We start from the raw sequence: 25,792 nt of genomic DNA, 5'->3' as shown, positions 1-25,792 counted from the left end.
TCCTCCCCAACCCCCCCTCCCCTTTCTTTTCTTAATAAACCTTGCTCACAGTGTTACCTAGCCCAAAAAATTAACAAAGCACAAGCCTCAAATCTTTTAATGAGCTGAATACAACTGATTCTAATGAGAAGGGGTCCAGGTTCAAACTTCAAATTACAGTGTCAGTTTTCCTGTGCTGCTACCACGTACTATCAAGGAGCCCTGCTGGTGTCCCACAGATCCAGGACAGTTGCAGTAGCTTCCTACACGAAGCACCCAACCCTGTGGTGGAGCTGGGAGGTGCCCTGAGTTACTGACTTCATTTTTGTTTTTAGTATCTGTCCTCAACTCCTAAGGCCATAGCAAAGGGGAGTCATTGGCCAGATGGAAATGGCTCACACACTTCACCCTAACCTGATTAAATGATAAATGAAGCGGGTGAAAAAAAACCCCAAACACAACAAACAAACAAACAAAAGTGCAGCACCACGCCAGTACCAGAAGCATGTAGAACACATTTCTAACAATTTTAAGGAAATTACAATTTAATTGACTGAAAAGCTAGACAACTTCAGGTATCTGCAAGCTTGCTTTAAAAAGTAACAAACCAAAACTCTGACACATTTGACCTTATGGAGTGAACAATATAGAGAAAGATTTTGAAAACCGGACATCAAGGATGAGTTACTGTCACCATGTCTTAAGTAGCCAACCTCTCTGTGGATGATACACAGCTGAACACACACATGCACCATGCTGGTGTTTCATATAGCTTTCACTTTGTATGTAAGGCCTGCATATATCAAACAAAGTCTGTAACAACTACTTATATGCATTATTTCCTGCTACACTTCCATTAGAAGTGCCTGTTAAAACCCGAAAAGAAAAACCCCTGTGAAAATCAGTTTAAAATCAAAAAAAATTTTTACTTTGATTAGCAAATCACCACTTAAATGGTGAGGAAAAATTTATGGTATTAAATTGGTTAAGCTGATTATCACCATACTTCCAAGAAACATGAGGAAAACACAAGTAACACCTGAAACATCTGTTTATAATATGAAGGAAAGCTGTTTGAAAATGCACTTCTCTTACCGGTAAATCTGTGAAAGCGATGCCTGTAACGAAGAGAAAATTAAGATTAATTTTCAAATGTCTGGATCCTTGCCTCATTTTCTTAAGTGTATCATTACATGTTCAGAAAACTCACCCAAACCATCTCAGGAATAAGTAGTTAAGCATGGTGACATCAGTGATGCTTAGGCACAATTGATGTGCTTGAGTAATCAAAGGCAATATTGCCAAAAAGTAGTTGTCATTCAAAAGTACTTAATTTGCCCTCAATTTTTCAACACAGGACACAAGATTTAGCAAACATCATGCACATACACAGCTGAGAAAGTATAAAATTTCTGGCTACAGAACAAAGAGGCAAAGTTCTTCACTTGCATGTCTTGAGCCTGCAACAGCAAGATTTAATGGTGTCTTTTTTTGTTTGCTATTACTTATCTTCACAAGTAAAAATCACATGATTTTTATATAAGCAGCCTGTAATACTCCAAACTAGTACGGAGAATACCTCATTCTAACCCACGCCACAGTGTTCTGGTTTTCAGAGTAGCTTACTACCTTATTGTGCAATTACAAGCATCCATCTACCCCTAAGACCAAGGCAGTGATTTTGCTGTCTCAGGATTAGAGAAAAATCTGACCTCTATACACTTCGGGAACTTCATGCAATTTTAGAGAGGGAAGTGGGGGAGCTTTCAGTTAAAAAATAAGTATAAGGAAATCTCCTTCTGGCAGCCAAATGCTAACAGTATTTCATAATTTCCTTTACTGTTGCAAGTATTTCTTCTAATTTATTCTTTTACAAGTGCATAATGACTGAAATCCACTTATCCCTTGAAACTCTCATTTATTTTGTATCATTGCCATCTCAAATTTAAGATCAAAACAAAGCTTTTAACCTTTTGTCCTAAATTCCACCTCTGCTTTCCATCTCCATTCTTCAGCAAGATTGCAAACACCAGCAGTATCTGGATTCCTTACTCAAATCTTTGATACAAAAGAATGACAAATAGAGTGAATCCATTTCCTCACATCACATCTCAAATCTAACATGTCTCTCATTACCTGTTCACACCTTAACTATTTATAAACTTCCTGTTTGTCACATTTTGACATCCAACTCGCCCTTTTCCAAAGTAACCATGGCAGTAAACAAGACATATAAATGATAACTGATGACTGAGTGACATCTAGGTAGTGGGGTTTTGCAGGGGTTTAGTTTTTGGGTTTGTAGGGTGGTGGTGGTGGTGGTGGTGTTGGGTTTTTTTAACCCATGATTTCACACTTGCATACATAATTGCTTAGCCCTTTTTGCAGCATCAAACCCAAGCTGAGCCAAAGATTACCAATACTCTAGACTGCATCTGAGGCCCAGAGAAGAAACATAAATGTCCTCCAAGTCACGATCGTATAGGAATTCTGGACAACTGGCAGAAACAACTCAGCAAGACAGCCAAGAATTCTGATTTCTTTTTCCCCTAAACACAGAATCAATTTTCCTCTGTCAGAAATTCAAGCTAGCAAAGCCCACCACAGCAGAACAGCTGTCAAGTTTCCTTCTGAAATCCATAAAGTGTTTGTCAGATTCTGCCTATGACAGATGACATTTTTACTAGCCTCTCCTCACCTCTGCCACTCTGTTCTCCTCTACAAACAGATTTTAATCACTTGGAGTGTTGTTTCACATTTGGCCTAATCCAGTCTGCTTTAAGACTTCCACTAAAAGAGAAGGTTCTGCTCCTCCCTTCTTCGCTGTTCCATGCATGTGACCATAACTGTAGTCAGGAACCCACTGTCTCTTTAGTTGACCAATGATCTGATCCAACCTACCTGCGGGCACACAGCTACTAGTTCCAAAAAGGGAGTAAGGCAAGACCACCCTTCTCAGCTTTAATCCAGTTAAAGTTAGGGTAAACACAACATGAACCTATTGTTTTCCATTTCAACATATACCCTGAAACAGGGCCAAAAGACATTACTACACAGTGCATGGTTCAAGTGTACCACTGCCATAGTTGCCAAGGTATTAAGTGCAGCTATATAGACTCATTCAATTTAGAAGAAACATTAAATTATTATAGAATAGAATCACAGAAGTATTACTTGGAATTGCCCTTTGGAGACACCTAAGCTCTGCTCTGAGCAGAAGAAGGAAAACTCAAAAGCTAAATCTGCTCAGGGACTAGATTTTTTTCCTCTTCTTTCTTTACACTCTGCATCTTTGCTCATTAAACTGCACTAAGTAACAGAATTATATATACACTGCATCAAAAAATGTAACTCTACCCCTTTCTTCTATCTTCAAACTCAAAAATCATCTTTCAGTGTTGGGTAATACTAAAATTTGCCACAAGAGTTTAACAGACTTAATTTTAGCACAACTTCCATAATTCATGGCTTTAGCCCAAGTATGCCTGACTCCAGACTGAGAATCCAAAAGACACTGTTCTCCAACATATGCTCAAAATAACACCCATACAAGGTAAGGTTTTAGTGAAGGCTGTGTCCTTCATATAGCAGCAATGAATTTTAGCTATATCCATTTTCTATTTCTCCAATTCTCTTATTATCTATTACCTTATAAGCATCAAGTATTATTTAAATGCAGGTCCTGTGGAATGAGGTAGTACGACAAATCTTTCCAAAATCAAAAGGAATGTTAGTGCAAGTGGCACATAAGTAATTATTCTTCCCAATTCTTTACTTAAATCACATAAGGCTATTGAAAGAACTATTCAGACACTTTGTTCCTGACGCGAAGAGAGTTTCAGATTTACAACAGACTTACAGACACAATGTTATCATTAACGGTAATGTTTCTCCATACCCAAGCTGTGTCCATTCTTTGTGTAGAAGCAGGTATTATTGATAAGGTTGACACAACAACCAATGACATCACCCGTAGTAAATGTTGGGCCATAGGGTTGTCCAGTTCCAGAGGAACAGAAAGAATGTCCATCATCTCCATGGTAACCATATGAATGTTTATCCCAACCTAGAGAATAAAGCAGTTGCAATTTATTTGTTTCCTTTATTATGAAATAATGGAAAGACTATGTTAATACAGTTAATTACTATGCTCAGCTTTCTGCTTTCTAAGATTTCTTATCTAACAAATCTGTTTGATTTGAAAAAAATCACAACTTCTTTTATCAAAATGGCTGAAAAGGTAATTCCCTTTGTAGTAGATAACAGGTAATGCAAATTCAGGTGACACGTTTTTCTCTTTCACAAAATTATCAACACCGAAAATATAATCAGCTACAATATGGAAATTTGAAAAGCTATATGCAGATCTGACATGTCCCAGTAAAGCAGTGAAGATTCTCCTGTTCTCCCTTTCATCTTGCAGAACTATTGCTACCATATGTCAAAATCGAATTCTTCCTGGCTAAAACCCAAACATGCATCTCTGGGGAAACACATTTCTACTCCTGATTATTCTCAATGACTATTCAGCAGCAAGCAGTCTCTGCGTAATAGCAGAATCTCCAGACTGTAGTGTCACTAGCTTTGCTGCCCTGAAAATTAAAAGGAAAAAAAATTATCAATACAGGTAAGTCACAGCCAGCAAGCAAATCATTATGTATGTAAATATGGTGCTAATTTTGCAGGTGAAGAAGCTGCAGAACCAGTTAAGAAGCTTCATATTGTTACACTACTCAGTGAAATTCACAGCAAGCAATTTTAGTCTTTGCTCATTTCAAAATACCTGTCCACATTCTCTGCAATTCAATAGTAAACAAAAACACATACAACAGGAGTAAACTTTCAGGTACCACAAAATCTTCCTAGCAAGTCTATTAAATGCCTATTCAAAATAGTATGAAGCATGGTATTTAACACAAATTGCCAAATTTCATATACATATATGCACACAGTGTGACTGTGAAAAGTTATACTGACAACTCATTTTGAAAGATTAAAAGGTTGCAGGTTAATTCTTCTATCAAGCTTCTGCCTAACAGTTTCATTTGGAAGTTTATTCCATACTCAGACCCTTAATCTCCATGATCGGTAGCTTCAGCTGGCACTACATTAAGCATCTCTCAGTAAATTAAGTACCCCAAATTACTGCAGTTACACTGATTAGCAGTATCTTTGGTAATTATTTGCAATGCATCCTAAATCATACTCAAAATGACTTAATGCCACAAACTAGTTATTCATCCCCCCTTAACTGGGCTCACAGTGTAACTGGGATCTGCTGTCATCATACAGATCTCTACCAGAAAATTTGGGTGAGAAACTAACAATGCATAAGAAAAAGAATACAGACACTTCTGAGGTCAATTTAACATGATTTTATACTTGGCTAATAGCAACAATTTCAAAAAATCAGTTAGTGCTTTGTTTTTTTGTTTATTTAGGTTGGGAGTTGTTTGTCTGTTTTACACATTTAAAGATCTAGTAAAAAAACAGCACATACACACACACAAAACTTCTGTAAATACTATACAGAGCTACTGCAGACAATTGTCAACAAGACAGCATCCCTGACCATGCAAGTCAATGGAACAGTCTAAACTAAATACTCTGCTACACATCCTTACTATTAAGGTTGGACAGGTAAGGGTAAGGAAACTGATGGTGGGAGAGCTAAACTCACAGAATCATAGAATGGTTAGAAGGGTTAGAAGGGACCTTAAAGCTCATCTAGCTCCAACCCCCCTGCCATGGGCAGGGACACCTTCCATTAGGCCAGATTGTTCAAAGCCCCATCCAGCCCGCCTTGAACACTGCCAGGGATGGGGCAGCCACAGCTTCTCTGGGCATGTTTGACAAAGTTTTTATCACAGTGGTTCATCTTTATTGCTAAAAAATCATTTTACAGAGCAAGGAAATCTGTAGCTTCATTTTTATCAGGTAACATGAGGAAAATTTTAAAATTTGTCTGCTAAAAAGTATGCATAATGTTATAAATATATAATGTTATCAATTAACACAGAATTGATAGCACAGGAGCAAGCATACAGTAAGAGCTAAACTTGATTTTAGCTGCAAGCAGTACATAATTTAGATGACAGATACAACACAGAGATGTCATGCTACACTCTGTTGCTTACTAGAACCTTCCTACCAAAGTCAAGCATATTTAGAAAAGAACCACAATTAACCAACATAAGTAACTTATGTAATAAAAACTGGAACATACCTGGTAGTCTGTTCATGTTCACACCCTGTGCTGACAGCCCAATTCCCATGTAACTGTGAAAATGAAAGAACAAAAGAAATGTACCTCTATCTTACAAAAATACACGTGTGTGTGTGTGTGTGTGTGTGTATATATGAAGGTATTGCCAAGAAACACTGTGCTGATTAGTCATATACCAATTAAGCTGCTGAGGGGTCATTTAATAGTGGTATAACAGCAAGGGAACTGAAAAGTAATTCCTAGTATATATGGTTCAAGGAAGCGATGAAAACTGGGTTATCAATGGAGAATACTGGTATTAGCCATAAAGTATGAACAAAACATCAAAGCCTATGCCTTATTTTTAAATTAGGGATAAAGCTATACACATACCAATTTCATCATCTTCATCATACCTAATCATGTTTTGCACATAATCTTAAATGAGTCATTTTACAAAATACATGCAAAATTCTGCATATTTCTGCACCAAAATGCACCTTTAGCACAGCACTTACAAAAAAAAAATCACACTAAACCATTAAAGGCTTGGATCATAGAGCAAAGTGCCATCTTGAGACATTTATCAGCAATGTTACTTAACTGTTTAGAATCTGTTGACAAACTAACAAGGGAAAATATTTTACTGTATTAACCCATAATCTTAAGACTAAACAAGTTACACCTAGGTCAATAAAGTTCAAAAGTCAGCTTTACAAAAGGTAGCTTTCGTATAGTCATGTCCAGCATAAGTGTTAACAATTTAATAGCAAGTACTGGAAAGCTGAAAAAATTAATCTCCCCACTCCCAAATCACACGATGTGAAGTTAGTAGAAACAATTTTGCTTCTGTTCCATAAGCAAAAGTAATTTCATGATCAGGATGACAAGAACCCAAAAAGAGAAATAGCATAATGAAAACTTACCAATCCCCCCCTGCACAAATTAAACCAATCCCCCATGAGACTAAAGAAAGCATCTAAAAATCACCTAAACCTAACATTTTCTAGTTTATCAAAACATTAAAATCACTGACACTAGTTCAAATTAGTTAACATAAATTTGTCATGAAATAATAAACTGTATATATTTAAAAAATAAAAAATAAAAAAAAATCAGCCATGCCAGTTGGAAAATAGTTTAGGAAACCTTTGTATTCCCATCTCATAAAATGCATTTAAGCAACTGTTCTTCTAGGAAGTACAGGTTAATCTGCTGTTTTAAGTACCTTTCACAGAGAATGAAACTGAGCAGCAAATCTCAGAAGTCATATGCTTAATTGTGTACTGGGCTTTCTGCTCTTTCTATTGATCACTTCCAACAGTTACCTTACCTGCTTCTACGTTTGATATTTACAAAGCACTTCTCTGATAATTCCTAATGTATGATACCATCTTCCTCTCCTTTCAACATACCAGCACGAAATGGAACGTTGGAACCATATAGCAGATACTGCATTTAGAGATACTGAAGAGCTGAGGCAAAGGGCAACAAACAAAAGGATTAATCTTTGCTGCACTGCTAATTACATTACTAAGGCATGACTGCAGCAGCAGATTCAACAAAACAATTATAAATGAAAGCAACAAGTGGATAACCCTTGATTTTGTCTCAAATAATAATGGCAGAATTGTTCTTAGCATTGTCTGAAATTTGATGCATTATGGATTCTCACGTAAAGACAGAAAATCTGTTATTGTAGTCTCCTGTTAAGGATAATTTATTAAAGAAAGGGAACTAATTTTCTAAAATTATTTTAGATAACTTAAAGAACTCCACCAACTGCAAAAAGCCTTCTACAACGCGAGTCATATAAAAAAAAAAAAAAAAACATCTTCATCCCAGAGTTTCCTTTCAGTATTTTTACACAAACAAAAGTAAGATTACACAAAAAATGTAAAATGTGAGATAGAAAATCATCATTTAGGTAACATTTTGGTACCACTTGTTTTTTCTCCCCCAGATATCGTATCTTCTGAGCCTCTTCTTTAACTCAGTAACAACTGTAAACACAGACCCACTGTATTTAATACAGCTGGGAACAAAGAGAGCTGGAATTCATAGAAACTCAGGTAAAATTAGATTAAAACATTTCAAACAATTGACACATTTACTGTAGACATCTTTCAAAAGGAAAAAGGAATGTCTACAGTTTATAGTTTGGAAGTGAGTGAAATCAAAGGCTCACCAGTTAAGCTAATTTATTGTTTGTTATAGCTGAGGGATAGCAAATCTCATGTTCAGCTATATATAGTATGCCAGAAATTGAAGGGGGAAACAGTACTATGACAGATAGACTTTAGATGCTCTAAAATTCGTAACAGCAGTTGTATTTATGCCAAACCACTACATTTAAGGGTGGGGTTTTTTTTTCATTTTCCTGGCACCTGTAAGCTCCATAAGCTTAAAAATACTTTTTTATTTGGTTTTTAAAGAAGCTTAACCCACATTTAGGTTCAGAGTCACTGCCTGCAAAAAGACTTGCTTCAGTGGGAGGAATTACATAAACAGTCCTCCTGTTTGTTTCCTTAAAGTTCACGTATCATGTGTCTCAGAATCAGAACACTGTCAGAGCTATGCATCTAAGTTTTCCTCCCTTGGCCCATGATAAAAAAAGCATTCATGCTAGTACCCAGGTGCAATGCAGGCCCACACTGTTCTCAGGCAGTTCATGATGCACTTCCTGCTGTCCTGCCACGTGAATGGGTTTGGTCTGGGAGGTAGCCACAGACAGGAAGAACAGGTCCACTGAGACTATGTCATGCTGTAACAGCAGCCCTGGGGAAACAGAGGTGTCAACACCAGGAAGCAGCACGCTCCTGGTGCTGCACCTTCCAAAAATGGAATGACACAGCGTGGTTTGAAAGACCAGAGAGGATGAATAATGGGGTGGTTCTGATGCCGCCTGCCCCAACACTTCCCTCTGTCCTGTAGACGGTGCCTCCATCTCAGCTCCCCACACAAACATCTCTGGATACTGTGGTGGGAGGATCACTTACCTAGGCAAATGCAAGGAAGTGGTCTGGAACCCTTTATATTAAGAAGCCCATCCCTCTGAGCATTTTGGTCCCACCAGTTGTTACTCATCAACTTACTAAAGCGCTCACGTCTTACAGGAGCTCAAAAAATTAAAAACAGTATGTGAAACCACCCATGGAATACATGAAATCAACCCATGGGAGACTGAAGAGACTGTGGCTGAAAACCAATTTAAAGTGCAGCTAAATCGGTCTTAGGACCAAGAAAGCAAAAGCATCTTATATACTCCTGATTTTTCACTTTAAATTGTATTTATTATTATTCCAGTTCATAAAGATATAGATCATCATTTTAGTGTCTCAGCACATCTTCTAGTTTACATTTCATAACCTCAAGTCATATAGAAATTTTTAGGTATACTATGAAACTACAGAGTTTAAAAACTGCTAAAGATTAACACTTACTGCCACAAAGCAAAAGAAATGTCAATGTCAAAAATACAAGCACTGCGATACCTAGTTTCTCCCCACTAACACAGACACAAAAGCCCAGGCAGCGAAATGTCTAAGAAGCAGCTGAAGCTAAAGTCTCTATCTGGATGTCTGAATAGACCAAGTGTGAGAAAAAAAACCCAAACAGAACCAAATAAAAGGAAAAAATAGCAGTAAGAGATGATACAGAACTAGACTGCTAAAACATAAGGAAAAATACCCCAGCAGTTCATAAAAGATACACAATTCTGACTTTTATTTGAAACTGCTCCATTAGATCTTTTAGCCACTGCATTGAAGGTCTAAGGAAGATCTTCCAATATGGAGGTTGATAAAAATCTGAATTCAGGTTAATTATATCCTATCCCACCCATTCCACAGAAAGTAATACATAATCTCAAAAACTATACCACATGACAGGTACCTCAGAAAGCTTACTAGTGGTTAAAGATAAATTTAAGTACTAAATAACCATTTATTGAGTTAAAACAAAACAAAAAACCAACAAAAATTAAACAAAAACCCAAACCCAAATATTCTATACTGTATTTGTAAAAAGAAGCAAAATGAGTTACTTTTAAGTAATGAAAAAAAGAAAAAAAAGGTAATAGCTCCCCTATTACAAAGACTTCATCAGCAACCTGTCTGCAAAGGATCAAATTCCTTCTGAATCTCACTGTGCCTACATGTTCTATTAACAACAGTATAATCTGAAGAACTGCTATATCGAAATGCAAGCTCTTTTGACGACGATGAAAGTAAGTAATCAACCTGGCGTCTTATCGCCCACATGCTATACATTTAAAGAAAGCAACTTCAACCATATGGTGTTAAAACCTAAGTTACCATGATATCTGTAAGGAGCCTAAGTGCAAGCACCAACAGATGTTTACACCCATAAATATGGCCACTGAAAACATCTTAATGTTTCAAATGCATTGACTACTAAGAAAAGCAGAATTAACACTCTGAAATTAAAAAAAAAAAAAAAGTAGGCTATACAACAGGTGTAGTTTGTTTTATTATCACATTTGTATCTTAGAAAAGGATACAAGTACAAAAGACTGCAACATCTGTAAGAATTTTAAGACTAAATGATTTTCTAAATGGCTTGCACAACTGACTTGTAAGGATGTAGAAAGTCCAGATAATTTTCTCCTACACTGTCTCCACTGACTCTGTAAGGTCAGAAACACAGTACTCTAAAAAGGTATCTAAATTTCATATTTAATATCATTACTCTGCATTAAAATTTTGTAGAAATATGCTAATCCAAGATCTTTATTGTCTGCACAATCATAATAAGAAATGAGCTGTTAAATTTATCTCTATTTAAATGTTTCAAAATATGCCATAGACAGTTTGAGTCTTTCATTTCAAATTGAAAACAAGTTTAATTTTATGGAATGTTTCCAAGGAAACAGTATTTTGAACATGATAAACCCAAGTTTCAAATTATTCCAGTTCCACATAGAGAAGGGAAAAAAACCACAACAAAAAAAAAGAAATTAAAAAAACCAAAACAAAACATAAAGTCAGGCAGTTGTCTTGCACAGTGCTCGAAATTATTACTCCTGTAACATTTTGCTTGTGATTCCTACCATGTTCCTAGAATGATTCTCATTTCCTGACATCCCTCACTTTCTGAGGTTGCACAATTTCACCTTGAGACACCTCTCCTTAAGCACTTTTTGGGGACCACACTGTCAGAAAAGAGTAATAGCACAGACAATAATGTAAGTCTGGGCTGCAGTAAGATTATCATCTATACAATATATTTACGTGAATGAACCTCATGAGAAAGAAGTAACTTCAGATTCTGCAAGAAGCAGGGACTGAGAAATGAAATACATTCTCTTGACTTTTTTTTACATTAGAAATCTTCAGTTCTAGAAAACATCAACAAAGAAATAAAACTTTCTTGTTCCAGTTACATGTATTTCTGACCAGTTAAACACAAACCTCAAATAATCCTCTTACACATTCAGCTGCTGTTCATTTCTGTCAAGTGTCTGGTCTCGTACACTCAGGTGAAAAATGAATTACTGCTACAGTTTAAGAAAAGACACACTTGCTGATTCATGACCCAATCTCTTCTTGCAGCTGCTGCTTCACATGAAGACACTCATGCAAGAAAGCTACTTCAGACTTTATCAGATTCTACTCTATACACAAGTACTCTGCTTATAATGCTGCAAGACATACTTATATGTTAATAGAGACTGAGTGAAGTTTGCATGTTGTAACAAATGCCTGTGATTGTAACAAATAACCTTTGAGGACGTATCAAAACTATAAAAATAGGTCTTAAGACTGCACAAAATTTTTACATTAGATTAGTAGCGTACAAAAATACAATCAAAAGAGCAGCTATATTTTATTTTATTGTTTTATGCTTTTGTTGTGAACGAGAAAATGGGTATACTGGATGCTAAAGGAAAAGCCAATTTACTGCAACAGAAACTATTTGTAATTAGAAAAGTATGGTTTCTGTTTAGAGAGTTATACATACATGCTCTGAAAGACAACAAAGCATTTGTATTTCACAAACATCACTCAAACACACTGAAACACCTCAGGCTAAACCATACGCATGTGTGTAATGAAAACTCAAACTTAATTCTCACCGTATTTCTGGTTTGGACAGTTCTTCATTTTTTCTTTCTTCACCCCCTTCTTAACATACACAACACGTACTACAAGATACCGCCAAAACGACAGATGACTGTATGGCCAGTGTTAAAAAACAGCTATAATCTAGCCATAATCTAAAGCCTTATTAACACTGCTTTACCAAAAAGCATACTGATTACTTTATGCGAATTTCTATAGTAACATTTTATTTTAGTGCAGAACATTTAGCAGTACTTGCACATGCAATATAAAGTACATCTATGAAGATCTGAATCAGTACAACCACACCACAGACTAAACAACCATGCTTACAGAAGTGTAAACTGAGTGCTATCTACTAAAAGACTAAAGCTTTTCTAAACCTAGCTTTCATTTTTTTCTTCTAGATGGCTTACCATTTCCAATTGCTTTCATTCTTCATTGAAAAAAAGAAGCACATCTGCTTAGAGGATTTTGCATTTTAATCATACATCTTCCTCAACTGTTGTAAAAACACTAAAGACTATCTAGATGTACAGGGCATTACTATCATTTGCCCATTGCTAGTAATTGCATTGACAAATCAGTGAGTAAGCTAAAGGATAGACAGAAATTCAAGACAATGAGGTTAAAGGCATTTCCCCAAAAAGTTTGTATTTCCTTGGAAAGAAACAAGACAAAAGGTCTCTCCTGGTGCAAGATTTAAAAAACCAAAAGGCTGTATTGAAACTAAGTGGGCAGAATCTGGTACTCTGACCAGAAGCAGCATTCCTACTCTCCTGAACTCAGATTATCATTTCTGCCTCAAGTTCCCTTCTCTTTTGCTGCCATAGCTATTCATGAAACAATACAAACAGCCATACTGGGGAATGAACCTGGCTGAAAACTAACTCTTGAAATAAACTTTTGAAGAATGAGCTACCCAATCTGGTTTACCATGAAGTTAATGCAGTTACAAACTGGGACAAGGGTCATGAACTCAGTGAGCGTTCAAGGGCTGTTTCTTCTCATGGCCATATCACCAAGTCTTCAAACTATGGTTTAGAGTAAGAACTACAATCGTTCAAAAACCATTGGCCTGACTGGAAAATAAGAGATTCATTACAAAACCAAAAAGCCTAAGACTGAAATTCCTGTAGGAATGAATGATCACTCAGTAAATCATACACATATAAGCTGTTTATAACATAAAATGATGAAAAGTAGCTTGCTTCTGAAAGCCAGGTAGCCAGTGGTTAACCCTTAAGACAGCCCCTTGGAGAGTGGAACCAGAGTATGCTTATAGCTAGAGTGAAATGCCAAAGAGTGCAATCTAAGGTTACAGCAAAGCTCACAGACTTTTAACTGAGAGAGATTATAGACAACTCTTCACCATTAAAGAAGGATGCCCACATGAGCAGCATAAAGCTACAGGACTTACAGTTCATATAAACCATGACAGTACCATGCAAGCATCTCTAGTTGTGTGAAAGAGGGATACGTTAACTGGTATCTGAAATAAAATATTAGCTGTGGGGCTGTAGGCAGATGCATTACTGCTTTATACAGAACCAGAAGATCCAAATGTGTGTAAGAGTAGCAAACTCGAACTCAGTAAAAAGCAGCATAAGAAAACCGCAATCAAGATTTCAGAAAGACTGGAAAAGAGAATGGCCACCATGGTGGTAATTTTTGGAAAGTGAGGGGGCAGTATAATATTACAGCAGATTTAAGACCAAAGCTTACATCTCCAAATCACAAGAACCATATGACTCGACAGACCCTTGTTCATTCGCATTCTGAGACCAACGATGTGGTTTGCTTTAATTAAGCTCCTATTCCAGAAATTCAGATTAAACTAAAAATACGGTTGTATGCAAAAAGCAACACCATACCTATCTTACTCCCTTGAGGACCGGATTAAGAAATTACAGAACAAAAACTACATGTTAATTCTAGTTTTCTAACAGATCAATCACAAATGAGGGCTGTGTTAAGAGCATACAGAGGTTTAATTTAAAGCTAAAACTATGTTTAGCTTCCCCAACTACATCAGAATTTTTGATAGTACTTGCTGCAGTACTTTGCATTAACTGACATGTATGTATACATTTATGTTTACATTAACTGCAGATTTCAATAGGGATGCAGATATAATTTCTTGCAGTTAATACTCTCCTTCCTACCACACTGTCTAATCATCACCTTGGTACTGTTCCCCATACTTACATCCATTACTCATCTGCTGTCACCATCTCCAATCGCTCACATCACTGTCCACAATGTTCCACACAAAGCCAAACAAAACAAAGCAAAAGAGAGTATAGAAGGAGAACATAAATAAATATAAAGGTCCTCAGACTGAAAAAGGAGACATGAAATTCAGGAAGGAAACTGAAGAACAACAACAGAAAATATTTACAGAGCAACATGACAGCCAGTTAGTACTTTTAACAAGACATTAAAAATATTTAAGATAATTATTGCACTTATCTGTACTGTAGCAGCACATTAAAAATAAAATCACAGGACTCTTCATGCCAAACACTGCACAAATACCAAGACTGTTTTTGTTTGAATGATATTTCCACCTTATTACTTTTCCTAACCTTACTTCTGACTTCCCTTTTTGTAACCATCAGTTACCATCAGTTGCTGCATGGCCCCATCACTCCCCACTGAGATATCAAAAAGCAACTTCATTATTCATCTGCTCTGCAACACCAACCTCCGCACCCATTTCTTCCTTCCTAGTAAGCCTGCTTTCATGCTTCTTTCATCGTGTCCATAATGCCTAGAAGTTGACCATCATGAACATCTGCGAAATTGATGTTATTATGCACTTTCACTCAACTTTTATCCCCCAAATACATAAAGAATTAAATGACCTAGGTCATTAGTGTGACACAACCAATACTGCTGTTGCAGAGAGCTACAAGAAGCCATGTCATACCCACGCCCTATACTAAAAAGAGCTGTGCTCCTTCAGGAGGAGAATAATCTTTGTGATTGCCCAGCAACTTTGATACACACAAGATCATATTCCAGAAGCAGTGCCATCAAGTATTACAACAGCACCAAATATTAGATTTCCTAGACTAGTTTTTTAGTACAGGTTTTTAGAAAAGGTTTTTGATGACTTGAGGCAAGTCATGCTAATTAGAGCACACAAGCTGTTAGACTTGCCCATATAACATAATAGATGAACTGAAAACTTTAAGCTGAATTCATTTAAAAAAAAAAAAAAAAAAAGTTGTAAAGGCTACTTCCAAAGGTAACTCAAATTAAACACCATTAAATTATTCACTGACATTTATGAAAGTTGAAAGCTATACTTCAGCTTGCAGATAGATATCTGAGTTGCCTTGAGTAGTCTAGGATTTATCTTAAGCAGTACTATAAAATACAGCTGTATGTATCCACAGCTACACTCAGGCCTTGATGCTTTTGCAACAGTAACTGACCCTCTTAGCTACATGCTGGTCTTCTACAGATCTGGTCCTTCCTGACCCCTGTTCCTATTACCAGATATGAAGTAAAGAAGAAAAATAAAAAAGGTAAAAATGGTAAAAATTTCACCTGCAGGTGAAACACAACAGGCAGTGCGAAAGAACTAATAAACCCTATTAGGCACAAACTGGTTTCTGTAGACCTACATCTATTTCCCTGCATTTAATTCCCCACTTTAATTTAATTACAGGCTAATTTAGTAGTTTGAATGCAGCATAACATTGAACCCTAAGAGATTCACGCTGCATCTAGTCAAAGACCTCCTGGACCTGAAAAAAGGGTCCAAAGATAGACATATTATATCCAGTAAGGCTCCACTCCTGTATCAGCCAAGCTAGATTTGGCTTTGGCTCTGTGCACAGTATTCTCCATATCCACACTATCTTGTATGATGAAAAAAATTAAGATCTCAGCTCATCATGCAGCTAATGTTTCATAAAGCACCACTAAAGAAAGGTCACAAGACTTAAGCAAGGAAAAGGCAGTATGTATTGTCATTAACTGAAAAAAGTACCTCTCCATTTTTTAAGCAGTCTCAGCAGGCAACTTCACAAGGCTCAGCTACGTACATCTCACAAATAACCTCTTAAAAAACAAATTCTACTTTTGTAGGATTGCCCTGAGTGGCCTAGTGAATTAGAAATTACTGAAATGCAACACAAAGAAGTCAAACGTAAAGTGTTAGAGGAGCTAAGTAAAACAACGTTCCCACACATGGACGCTTTTTGAAATCTACCACTTCAAAAAGCCAGCTTCCAAACTAAGCAGGTCGAAATACATTTCAAGAGAGACATGTGCATCACTAGTAAATCACAGTAAGAACTTCCCCTTATCTGACAGCAGCAGGGCAATTTAAGAAACAAAAAAAGAAAAAGTCTAAGGAAGAAAAAATAAAAAACAACCCACAAAAGGTGTTCCTAAAACTTACAGACATTAGTGTTTCAAGTCATGTTTTGCTATCATCTCAATTTAATAATAATCAGGTCTTCATAATGTGACAAACGCAACTACAGATGTAAGTTTTTTCATAGCAAAGAAATCTCCCAGAGGTAACTTTTCAGAACACAACTAGTAAGAAACTCATAAATGCCCCTACAAAGCAGCAGCAGCACCGAGAGGCTATTTTTTCAACAGATTCGTAATTCAGATGGATTCTGGGAAGTAGCAGCTGCACTCACTCATTAACTCTTGTTCTTTCCACAGGGTGACAAATTCCCAGGCACCTATTCAGACCACTCCCATTTATTCTTATTACTGTTCACCAACAAGCAGCCTTAAGAATAACTTTCCATTTTCAAATTTTTAAGACATCCATGGAAAGACTGCACTGTTGTAATCAGCTGGTCTGCTGCACATGTCCTAAAATTACGTTAAAGTCTGTAAAGTCACATAGCCAAAACCCAACCTTTAAAAGGTAAAAGCAGGGTCAAACTATGTCCTTTCAAACCCTAAATTCTCTATCAAGATAAAATGAGAAGAATCTGTTATGGTACTTCATGTGTACACCGATTTGTGGAAAATAAATACCACAATCAATTTCCTTAAAACCACCAAGTATCAGAGAACAACTTCTCATGAGTAACAAAATAAGCTACATAAGAAGCAGTAAAATATGAAAGTAAGTTTTGATATAAAAGACACTTGTCAACTGAAAAAAAGATGATGTGAGACAGTATTTCAAGTAATAACTAATAATACACTCAATGCTTACCCATCTCTTCCCTTACTGACAATTTTAACTTCGAAATAGTATATGCCACAAGCTGCAGGTATAGGATGTGTAGCTCGAACAGAAGCAGCATCTTTCGGAGTTTTTCCATGACCTGAAAAATAATCGCATTCAAAACACAACAAAAAATATTTTAGATAATTGCAGAAGATGACACAAAGGTATACATACCAACTATTCAAAATAGAAGGCTTACGTAATTGCGCAAACAATACACAATATTCTAATCAACTTCATTTTTATGCTAGAGTATTTTCTTCCAACATTGTTTTCATTGTAGGCACCTGCACTGCAACTAAGCATGCTATGAGAAGTTTTGGATATACTCATCTAAAAGGTTCTACAATTATTTGAAGGGAAACTAGAAAAAAGTTTAATCACAGTAAATAACGTAACTTGCAAAATCTGACCTAGGTTTGAAAATATGCGATTTCTCAAATGCACACATTTTACACAATTACTCATAGACTGAAATGTGATACAACAGAGCTTAATCTAATGCTCAGTGCTTCTGAATCTTCAAGTTAAGATACTTTTAAATCTGAATGTCCTTCAGAATAAACATAATTATATAGAATGTACAACTCATAATTCGTTTCCATGTTTTGAATGTTATTCAAGACAGCATTAAGTGTTACAGCCTGCGACTGAGCTAATGCAGCTCCTACTCCTGTTTCTTATAAGGCTCACTATGTATCAGCTCTGTCACAAAAAGAATGCCCAGTGCCAGCTCTTGTCTACTCTTGGGATTTTCAGTCTAAAGCGAAGAGCCACTTGCATTCCACCAAGGCTAACTCTCCTGAACATGTCACCCTCTTCACAGCCCACCGTTCCAAGGGCAACTTGGCCAGATGACTTGTTATAGCAGCAACCTGTTCAAGCATACTTAGTGTCTCCCCCCAGGCATACCAAAATCCTACAATTATTGCATGAAAATAAACATGGGGTCACAGGACAGACTAAAAAAAAAAAAAAATTAAAAAAAAAAAAAATAGAGCAAGCTGAAAAGTATACTGGATCCTGGCAAGAGGTCTTTCAGTAAGACGGCAACCATGAACAGACGTCATTGTCATAATTCATGGAGATCCCATGCCCACACTCCATGTGGATCTGTGGCATGATGAAGAGAGATGACTGCCTGGAGTGTGCTGTGCAAATCATTTGGGCTGCAAGCACTCCAGCTGTCATCTCCAGTCCAGACAGGGAAGCCTACTGCACCTGCATAGCAATTGGTCTGTGTATGCCAAAAAATTATAACTACACTCCTTCCAGTGGCATTAACACTGGAATTACTCCTCAGGCACAGATTAATCATGTCTCACGTACAGCAAGCCGGGTGACACAGGAAAACGCTGCAGGAAAATGACAACACACCCAGACAGAAAGATAGGCACAGCTGACCTACACTTCTGAACCTCTAAGCACAGAGCCATCTAGTGAAAATGTTGGTAAAACAGTAAACAGCTTATGTGCCTGTAGAGCTAGCACCATCTCTTACCAAAAGGCATACAGTCAGCCAAGGAGAACTCTCCACTTCATTGTGAACGCATCTGCATCTGAAACTTTGCTAACACAGCACAAGTTCTTATTCACTGAGATTAGGTTTAACCCACAAAGTTTTTCTGATGTAACCAGTTCACTTTAGTGTACTACTACCTTTAGCCATCTTACTTTTCTGGGTGCAAATGCATTGCTCACTTCAACATGCTATTACTAAACATTTTATATAAAGATCCCTCAATCACCTCACAGGTTTTACAATACTAAGCTTCTGCATGTTGTTTTCAGACATCTTGTATGAGGAAAAAACAGTAATTTACTCCTCCATACACAAGACAGCATGCATGTTTTATTGTTCACCACTTAAGTTATTTCCTTAGGCTGTGTCAACCAAGGTAATAACCAAGTACATAACCTTAGAGCTTCCATAGGTTTGTCTGGTTTTCAAGTGCTGGTAGCTTACTATTTAGCTACCATAAATTAGATTATCATTCCTAAGTATGCAGCAATCCTTGAGCTAAAAGGCACCCAAAACTTTAGGGGCTGAAGATTAAACTCCTGAGAGATCCCTTAAATTCAGACAGCGCTGATTAAATGATGCACTGGTTAGAGGAAGGGGTGCAGCAAAGGAATGATACTTTCTTTTTAGATGTCCTTAGGTTTTTATTTTAAAATAGACTGCAAATAAGTTCCCTTGGTTACTCTATACACTTGACAATCTGTGTAGTTTCAGTCTGAGTCAGTCTCCTTATTTGGGCAAGTCTTCCACAGAGAAGACTAAAGTAGTAGGAACTAGCCAAATATTATTGAAAATGTACATCCATTACCCAGCAGACTTTGTTTTGTGAAATCACAGTCTAAGTGTTTGGAAACAATACTGATTTAAGGTACTAAGGCACCTCTTCCTGAAACCAGTCCCCTTCTCCCACTCCCCAGTCCAGACAGCTATTTGGGAGGACATACCATGAACCCAATTGATTAGATGATCGGGCTTTAAGAAACCCACCAGATTTTTTTTTAAGCAGCAGATCAGTTCCCTGATCCAGTTCACAACACAGCCACACACAGCTGTCGCACCACAAATAAGAGGTCGACCCAGGGGCAGAAGTAACACGATACCTTAACCAGTATTGCCAAACACCTCATGTGGTGAAGCAACACACTTGGGGAAGTCAGTGCCCAAAACTACTTTCATCCCATTAAACCAGAAGACGCCTGTTGTCCTTTTAATATAATCTTCTATGAATCCCATTTTACTACTTGAGTGTATTGCTTTTATTTGCAGTTACAGTTATTACTTCTAACAGCAAATTCAACTGCATCAAGCAGTTAACTACTTTTAAATACCCCAGATACCTCTATATTGTCTCAACATGCTACTTGAGACTTTCAGTACTACTGAGGTACGCTGGACTGCATGAAGAGTCACAAGATGCTAGTTATGAGCCAGCTTTAAAATAAGAAGGAGGTTCTTTACAGAACATGTAGCTGAACTGCAAAATTGCTTACCAAAGTCTGCTACAGATGCTGCTGTTTAGTGGATGCTGGGCAAGCTTCTAGAACAGAAGTTAACTGAGAAACTGCATTCAGCTCAGGATGCCGTTCAGCTTAAAATGGGTGGAAACTGAGAAGGGAACACACAGACACACCTTGTTTCTAGATTTTTCTGTAGGGACTCACTTATGGCAGCTGTCACTGATGGGACACTGAACTGACTGGCCCATTAACTTGACATTATATACTGTCGTCACGTTCCCTGGTAACCTGAATCCCCACTTCCTTGCTTGTAAAAGCAGGAACTTTGACACTCAACTTCAAACTTCTGAACTGGAAGGTCCAAACGCCTGAAGGAGATCATAAGAACGCTGCCCTATGTTCCTTAAACCAGGGAACATAGTTCTTTCATAGCTGCAAGCTACAGTTAAGGTTTTTATACTTTAAAAGTAATGTATTTAAGTATGTATTTAACACTGAGATTTGGTAATTTTCAGCATTAAAAAGAGAATTCTGCAAACATGCATTGGGGCAGAGAAGGGAAAATAGTCATACAAAGCTAAAACTTTACACAGATCACATGTAAGTTCAGTTACCAGAACTGTTTTTGAGTGGGCTTTCATTAGAAATGCTTATCAATCATGAGTTAACCATGATTTAGGAGTAAAGCTTTATTTTTTAAGCAATTATTTACACTGATGATTTTTACTGAGAGTAGTGTCCTTTAGCAAAATTAAACTGAAATTAATCAAATTTAAATTCCATCTACTTGAAAAAAAGGCAGTTCTGATAAAACCATATTTGGAGAAGCCATTTCAGTTTTCAAAAATACAATCTTTGAACCTAAATTTAAGTATGTAATGCATATGCACCAAATAGTCCAAAAGAACCCTATGGGTGTGCCTACCTAGACAAAAGTAAGCATTTATACAGCTTAAATCCTTAAATGAAGTTTACATAAGCTGAACAGCAGTTATTTCCAACAGGTGCTTCAATGACTTGCTCACGCTGCCAAAAATAAAATAATCAAGGCCTAATATTCTGTTGAATTCATTAGGAAAGTTTCACTGAGACAAGAGGGGTGGGGGGTGGGCAGGGGAAGGGCATGCAGAAATTACTGATTTTACTTCAACTTTTCCCCCAGTTTAAAAAAAGCAGGATATCTCCAAGCTACAAAGGTGTCCAGAACAGGCATACTGAACTGAATGTACTTCAAGTGTTTTCTGTCAGAAAAAATTGACACCATCCTTGTATCACTGAATGGACAGCACAAAACTATTACTAAAGAATCCTCTTCTGGTTTAGTTACTTCCTTTAGTTATATCCTTTTCTGTTACAGAAATTGGGATGTACAGTTTGTACCGAAAATTTTTTTCTTAGTTTTTTTTAGTTTGGCACTAGAGGCAGTTCAAGAGCAACCGCATCGTAAATAAATGTCTGGCTAAGATTTCCTGGCCTGTGATACATTAGAAAAAGTTCACACAATGGCAGCTTACTCAAATTGCATAACTTTCCTCAGCTTTTTGTGGACAACTGTCACAAGACTAACTTAAGTGAAGTTACTAGAGGACTTTCCATGGTTTTAGCACTAATGATTTAGTCTGTTTACCTAATTCTGTATATAGATTCTTTCATGGGTACAATCTGCATTGAGTCTGTATTTTTATCTCCTTATACTATATAGCATAGATTATTATCTGCTGGAAACTGAACTTGTCTGTCTAGTGGAACATTCATATTACACACGGCATTTATGAAATCCCTCTTCCCAATGAGACACGTGTTAATTCTAAGTATTTTAGAAATACGTAGAAATATTTTAAAAGATGTCTTGCCTTCATAGCTACATATTTTGTGCGGCAACACCTGTACATATAATAAACATTTGTCTGAACCCTTATATGCTGAACCACTTCCCTACAGCTCAGAGCTGTTAAAATTACGATTAAGTGAAATGACGTAACTTACTTTCTACTCCTGTTTTTCATGTCTCCCTTATATAGATATACCATGTACAACAGTCACCAAGACAGCGTTAGCATTTTATCAGCTTACACAGCTAACTGGCAGCAACACAGAAATGTACGTCTGCCTGACTGAAAACCAAAACCACCCTCGGGTATAGTCTTTAATGTATATTACAGTACCACTGACGGCAACATGTATGTATTTCACATCCAAATTTTGACAAAGCTTTCTAATCAAGAGTCAGAATTTGTAAAAGTATAACAGAATAGCTCATTGTGGAAAGAAATTAGCCTGCTCTGGTAAACAACATGGCAGTCAATGCAACTTCCCTTCAACCACCTCCCCATGTATGTTTTCCTTTTCTTTTTTAAGTAACACTATGATTTTGAGAGGTAACACAACAGACCACTGACCCTCAACAAAATTTAAAGAGCTGGTATCCTCATGCTAGATTGTACTCCTTTCTTTAAACCTCCACTGCTTGATCAATGTCTGGTTTTGTGGCAGTTTTGATCTTTAAACGCTCTCTAGGATGCTTGCAAAAAGCTTCAGGTCCAGAAATGCAGTGCACAAAGCACCACAGCTGCAATGGGTAGAAAGAGACATCTACTGCAGCTCATATTTCCATACAAGTTGTCCACTGGTATGCAAGAAAATGAAAGGAATCTTCAAAATTACATAGAAAGGACCATCATTCCTCTCACAAACCAATGAAACAAAAATACCACTGCTCGCAACACATCAGCACATTAAAATTATGAAGCTAATTATATGAAAACAATTACTTTGAAAGCTTTTGCTCTGATTGTTCCCCCCACCCATTTTTTCAGAGGCAATTATCCCCAACACATTCAAAGTGGAAGGAGAGCAGTGATGTTACCTCTTTGCACCTTCCATCAGTCACAAACAGGAGGAAATTACTCAAGAAAAAACAGTTCTATAGCGAGAAATCTACAGAGGCACCAGAGAAAGCTTAAGTACACAACTTCAGAAGCACAAAATAGTAAGAACTGCTTTTAATTACTGGCCTCCTTGAACAGATCTGTCTTCTCTCCCTTCCCTGAGTATTTTGGTCAAGAATACAACAGATCTTTATCCATGGTCAATGCGCTATTCAGATTTCAATAAAACCGTCTATCGTTCTTCCACTACTACTTAGATAACTTCAGAAGCACTGAAAGTGCCGATATTCCACGAGAAGATACTTTGAATGCTTTTGATTGTGACTTTTACTTGCAACTGAATTGTAGAAACAAAATTTTGCAGTGCTAAGCACATTCTTACTCGCTATCTTCCCTTATTCTCCTCACTGAACCTCCTAGTTTTCTTCTTGTTACTGTATTCTCAGGGCTAAAAGATCCAGGAGAGAGGAAAGGCAGCAGATGTTTTAGCGCGTTTTACCCCAGTTCTCAGGTAGGAATGCCCTAATACCATTCATTGCTTGGCCTGGTTAGCAACTCCAGGTGCCAGGCTACAAACCTATACATGGGTCTGCCCTAATAGCCACCTTCCATAAAGTACCAGGAAGATGGGCCACTTAAGAAGCCACTTGCTCCCATTTGCAGTTAGAAGAAAGAAAAGCCTGTACATGTTATATTGGCACCTCTCCTTTTCAGAGTCCTCTGGGCTAATCTAGAACGCTTCAACCTTCACCACTTACTATTACTTAAGAGCTAGGGTAAAGGTATTTTATTATTATAACCTACTGACAGTGCTTTTTGACTTCTGGTAGGTATCCACAGTATTTCCTATGTTATCTATACTTCAGAAACACACTGAGCCACTAGTATTTTCTTTGAGGTAATTTTTTTTTTTTTAAACACCAAGGCAAAACAGATAAGTGAGGAAAAACAGGAATAGCACCCAGAAAGCTTGAAAATACACTTCTACAATTACATTGACAGACCAGAGAGGTTCCATCTCTAAATTCTACTCCCTGAGCAAAAGGAGTTGGTCAAAGCAAAACAAACCAGCAGGAAGACTTTGAGGGCCATAAAGCTATGACCATCTTAGGAGGAAAAAAAACCGAAACAAAAATAAACAAAAAAAGCCCAACCCGCTGCCCCTGAGCACCAGAAAATACAAAATGCTTCTAAAAATACAAGGTCATAAAACACTGAACAAAAGCCAGGAAATTCAGAGTTGAGTATTAAATTACATGTCCTTAAATCACTCAGTGCCTCCCAGAAACCTGCTCTATAGTCATCAACCTCCTTTATTATCTTTGTATGGTGCATTAAACTTAGCATTTTTAACAGAGTATTTTGTATGTAATAATAATGCCTCTCTAGAAAGAAAAAAAAAAAAAAGTCTCTGAGAGTACATTTAATCCTTTCATGGCAGCCAAATCCTGCCATGTGTTTGTGTTGCCGTTTTCCTCCTCCGATTAAACAGTAACATGTTTATCGAGATTTCAGTTGAATTTCCCCACTGTAAACTCTGAAAAAGGGTAATTGCAAGGTTGTTTTTTTCCCCTCCCATTAAGTTCATTTGACTACAGACTGACAAAAGATCCAGTCCTTCGCGGCCAACTCAGAAGTGGTTTTGAATCCACAACACTTCTACTTTAGGACTTGGGCCTAGAACACCAGATGTGTCTGTGTTTTTTCAGGTCAGAGTGTATGCTTATGTTTCCAGGTTTTATGACATTTCATAACAATCAACACAAGTTTTTCTTCCATCACCGCTTGCTGATTTACAGAAATGGATACTCCGATTTTTACCTCTTCTTTGAAAATCGGTAACTTTAACTACAAAACGTCTAGGCAGAAAGTTATAAAGTCACCTTTTTTAACACAAGCCCTATTAGCATTCCTTCCCTCAGATCACGCTGTAGGCTGTATAATAGTTAGGCAACACTATCACCAGTGGCTTTAATTCCATTTTTCACAGTTTAAAAATAAACCGTGTTTTTCTCTGTGCTTTCCCCTCCCGTCATTTCCGTGTTTAACAGCTTAACCCTTGCTCTTCTCTCTCGAAAAAAAAGAAGAAAAGCCACTTCTTTCCTGGCTCATTACCATAAGCAGGACACGTCATGCCGATTCTCCTTTATTCTCCTGCCTCAGACCCAAACCTTCTGGTGATACCTGAATCCACGAAGGAAGTCTCAGAGTTTACATAATGCCCACTCCAGGATCACAAGGAGGCGGAGATGGGGGGGGAGCGGCCCCTTTCCCCCCCACCTCGCACCGCGACAGAAGCGGGGGGAGGGGAAACGAGAGAAAATAAAGCTGAAATAAGGAAAAACAAGACCCTTCTCCTCACGCTGCGGACAATTTAGGGGCTCGAAAGGCAGAGAACGACAAGAAAGAGGGAGAGGAGCGTGTGTTATTTCCTGTTATTGTT

At 37.3% G+C, this 25,792-nt stretch overlaps 1 protein-coding gene across 1 annotated transcript in view; it reads right to left on the bottom strand.

Annotated features, from left to right (window-relative positions):
* RANBP9 (RAN binding protein 9) overlaps positions 1-25,483 on the bottom strand; it is a 39,418-nt gene extending 13,935 nt beyond the window's left edge. The window contains exons 1-5 of the mRNA XM_010010455.1: positions 25,465-25,483; positions 17,468-17,579; positions 6,206-6,258; positions 3,878-4,045; positions 1,075-1,097 (exon numbers count right to left, since the gene is read on the bottom strand). Of these exons, the coding sequence (XP_010008757.1) occupies positions 1,075-1,097; positions 3,878-4,045; positions 6,206-6,258; positions 17,468-17,579; positions 25,465-25,483 (375 nt within the window). The remainder of the gene's footprint in view (positions 1-1,074; positions 1,098-3,877; positions 4,046-6,205; positions 6,259-17,467; positions 17,580-25,464) is intronic.
* Between the last annotated feature and the right edge of the window lie 309 nt (positions 25,484-25,792).

The sequence above is a fragment of the Nestor notabilis genome, unplaced genomic scaffold (genome assembly GCF_000696875.1).
Source record: "Nestor notabilis isolate BGI_N333 unplaced genomic scaffold, ASM69687v1 scaffold19022, whole genome shotgun sequence".
In the NCBI taxonomy this organism is placed as follows: Eukaryota; Metazoa; Chordata; class Aves; order Psittaciformes; family Psittacidae; genus Nestor; species Nestor notabilis.
Note: the sequence above shows the minus strand (reverse complement) of the source record. Positions and strands in the feature narration are given on the sequence as shown.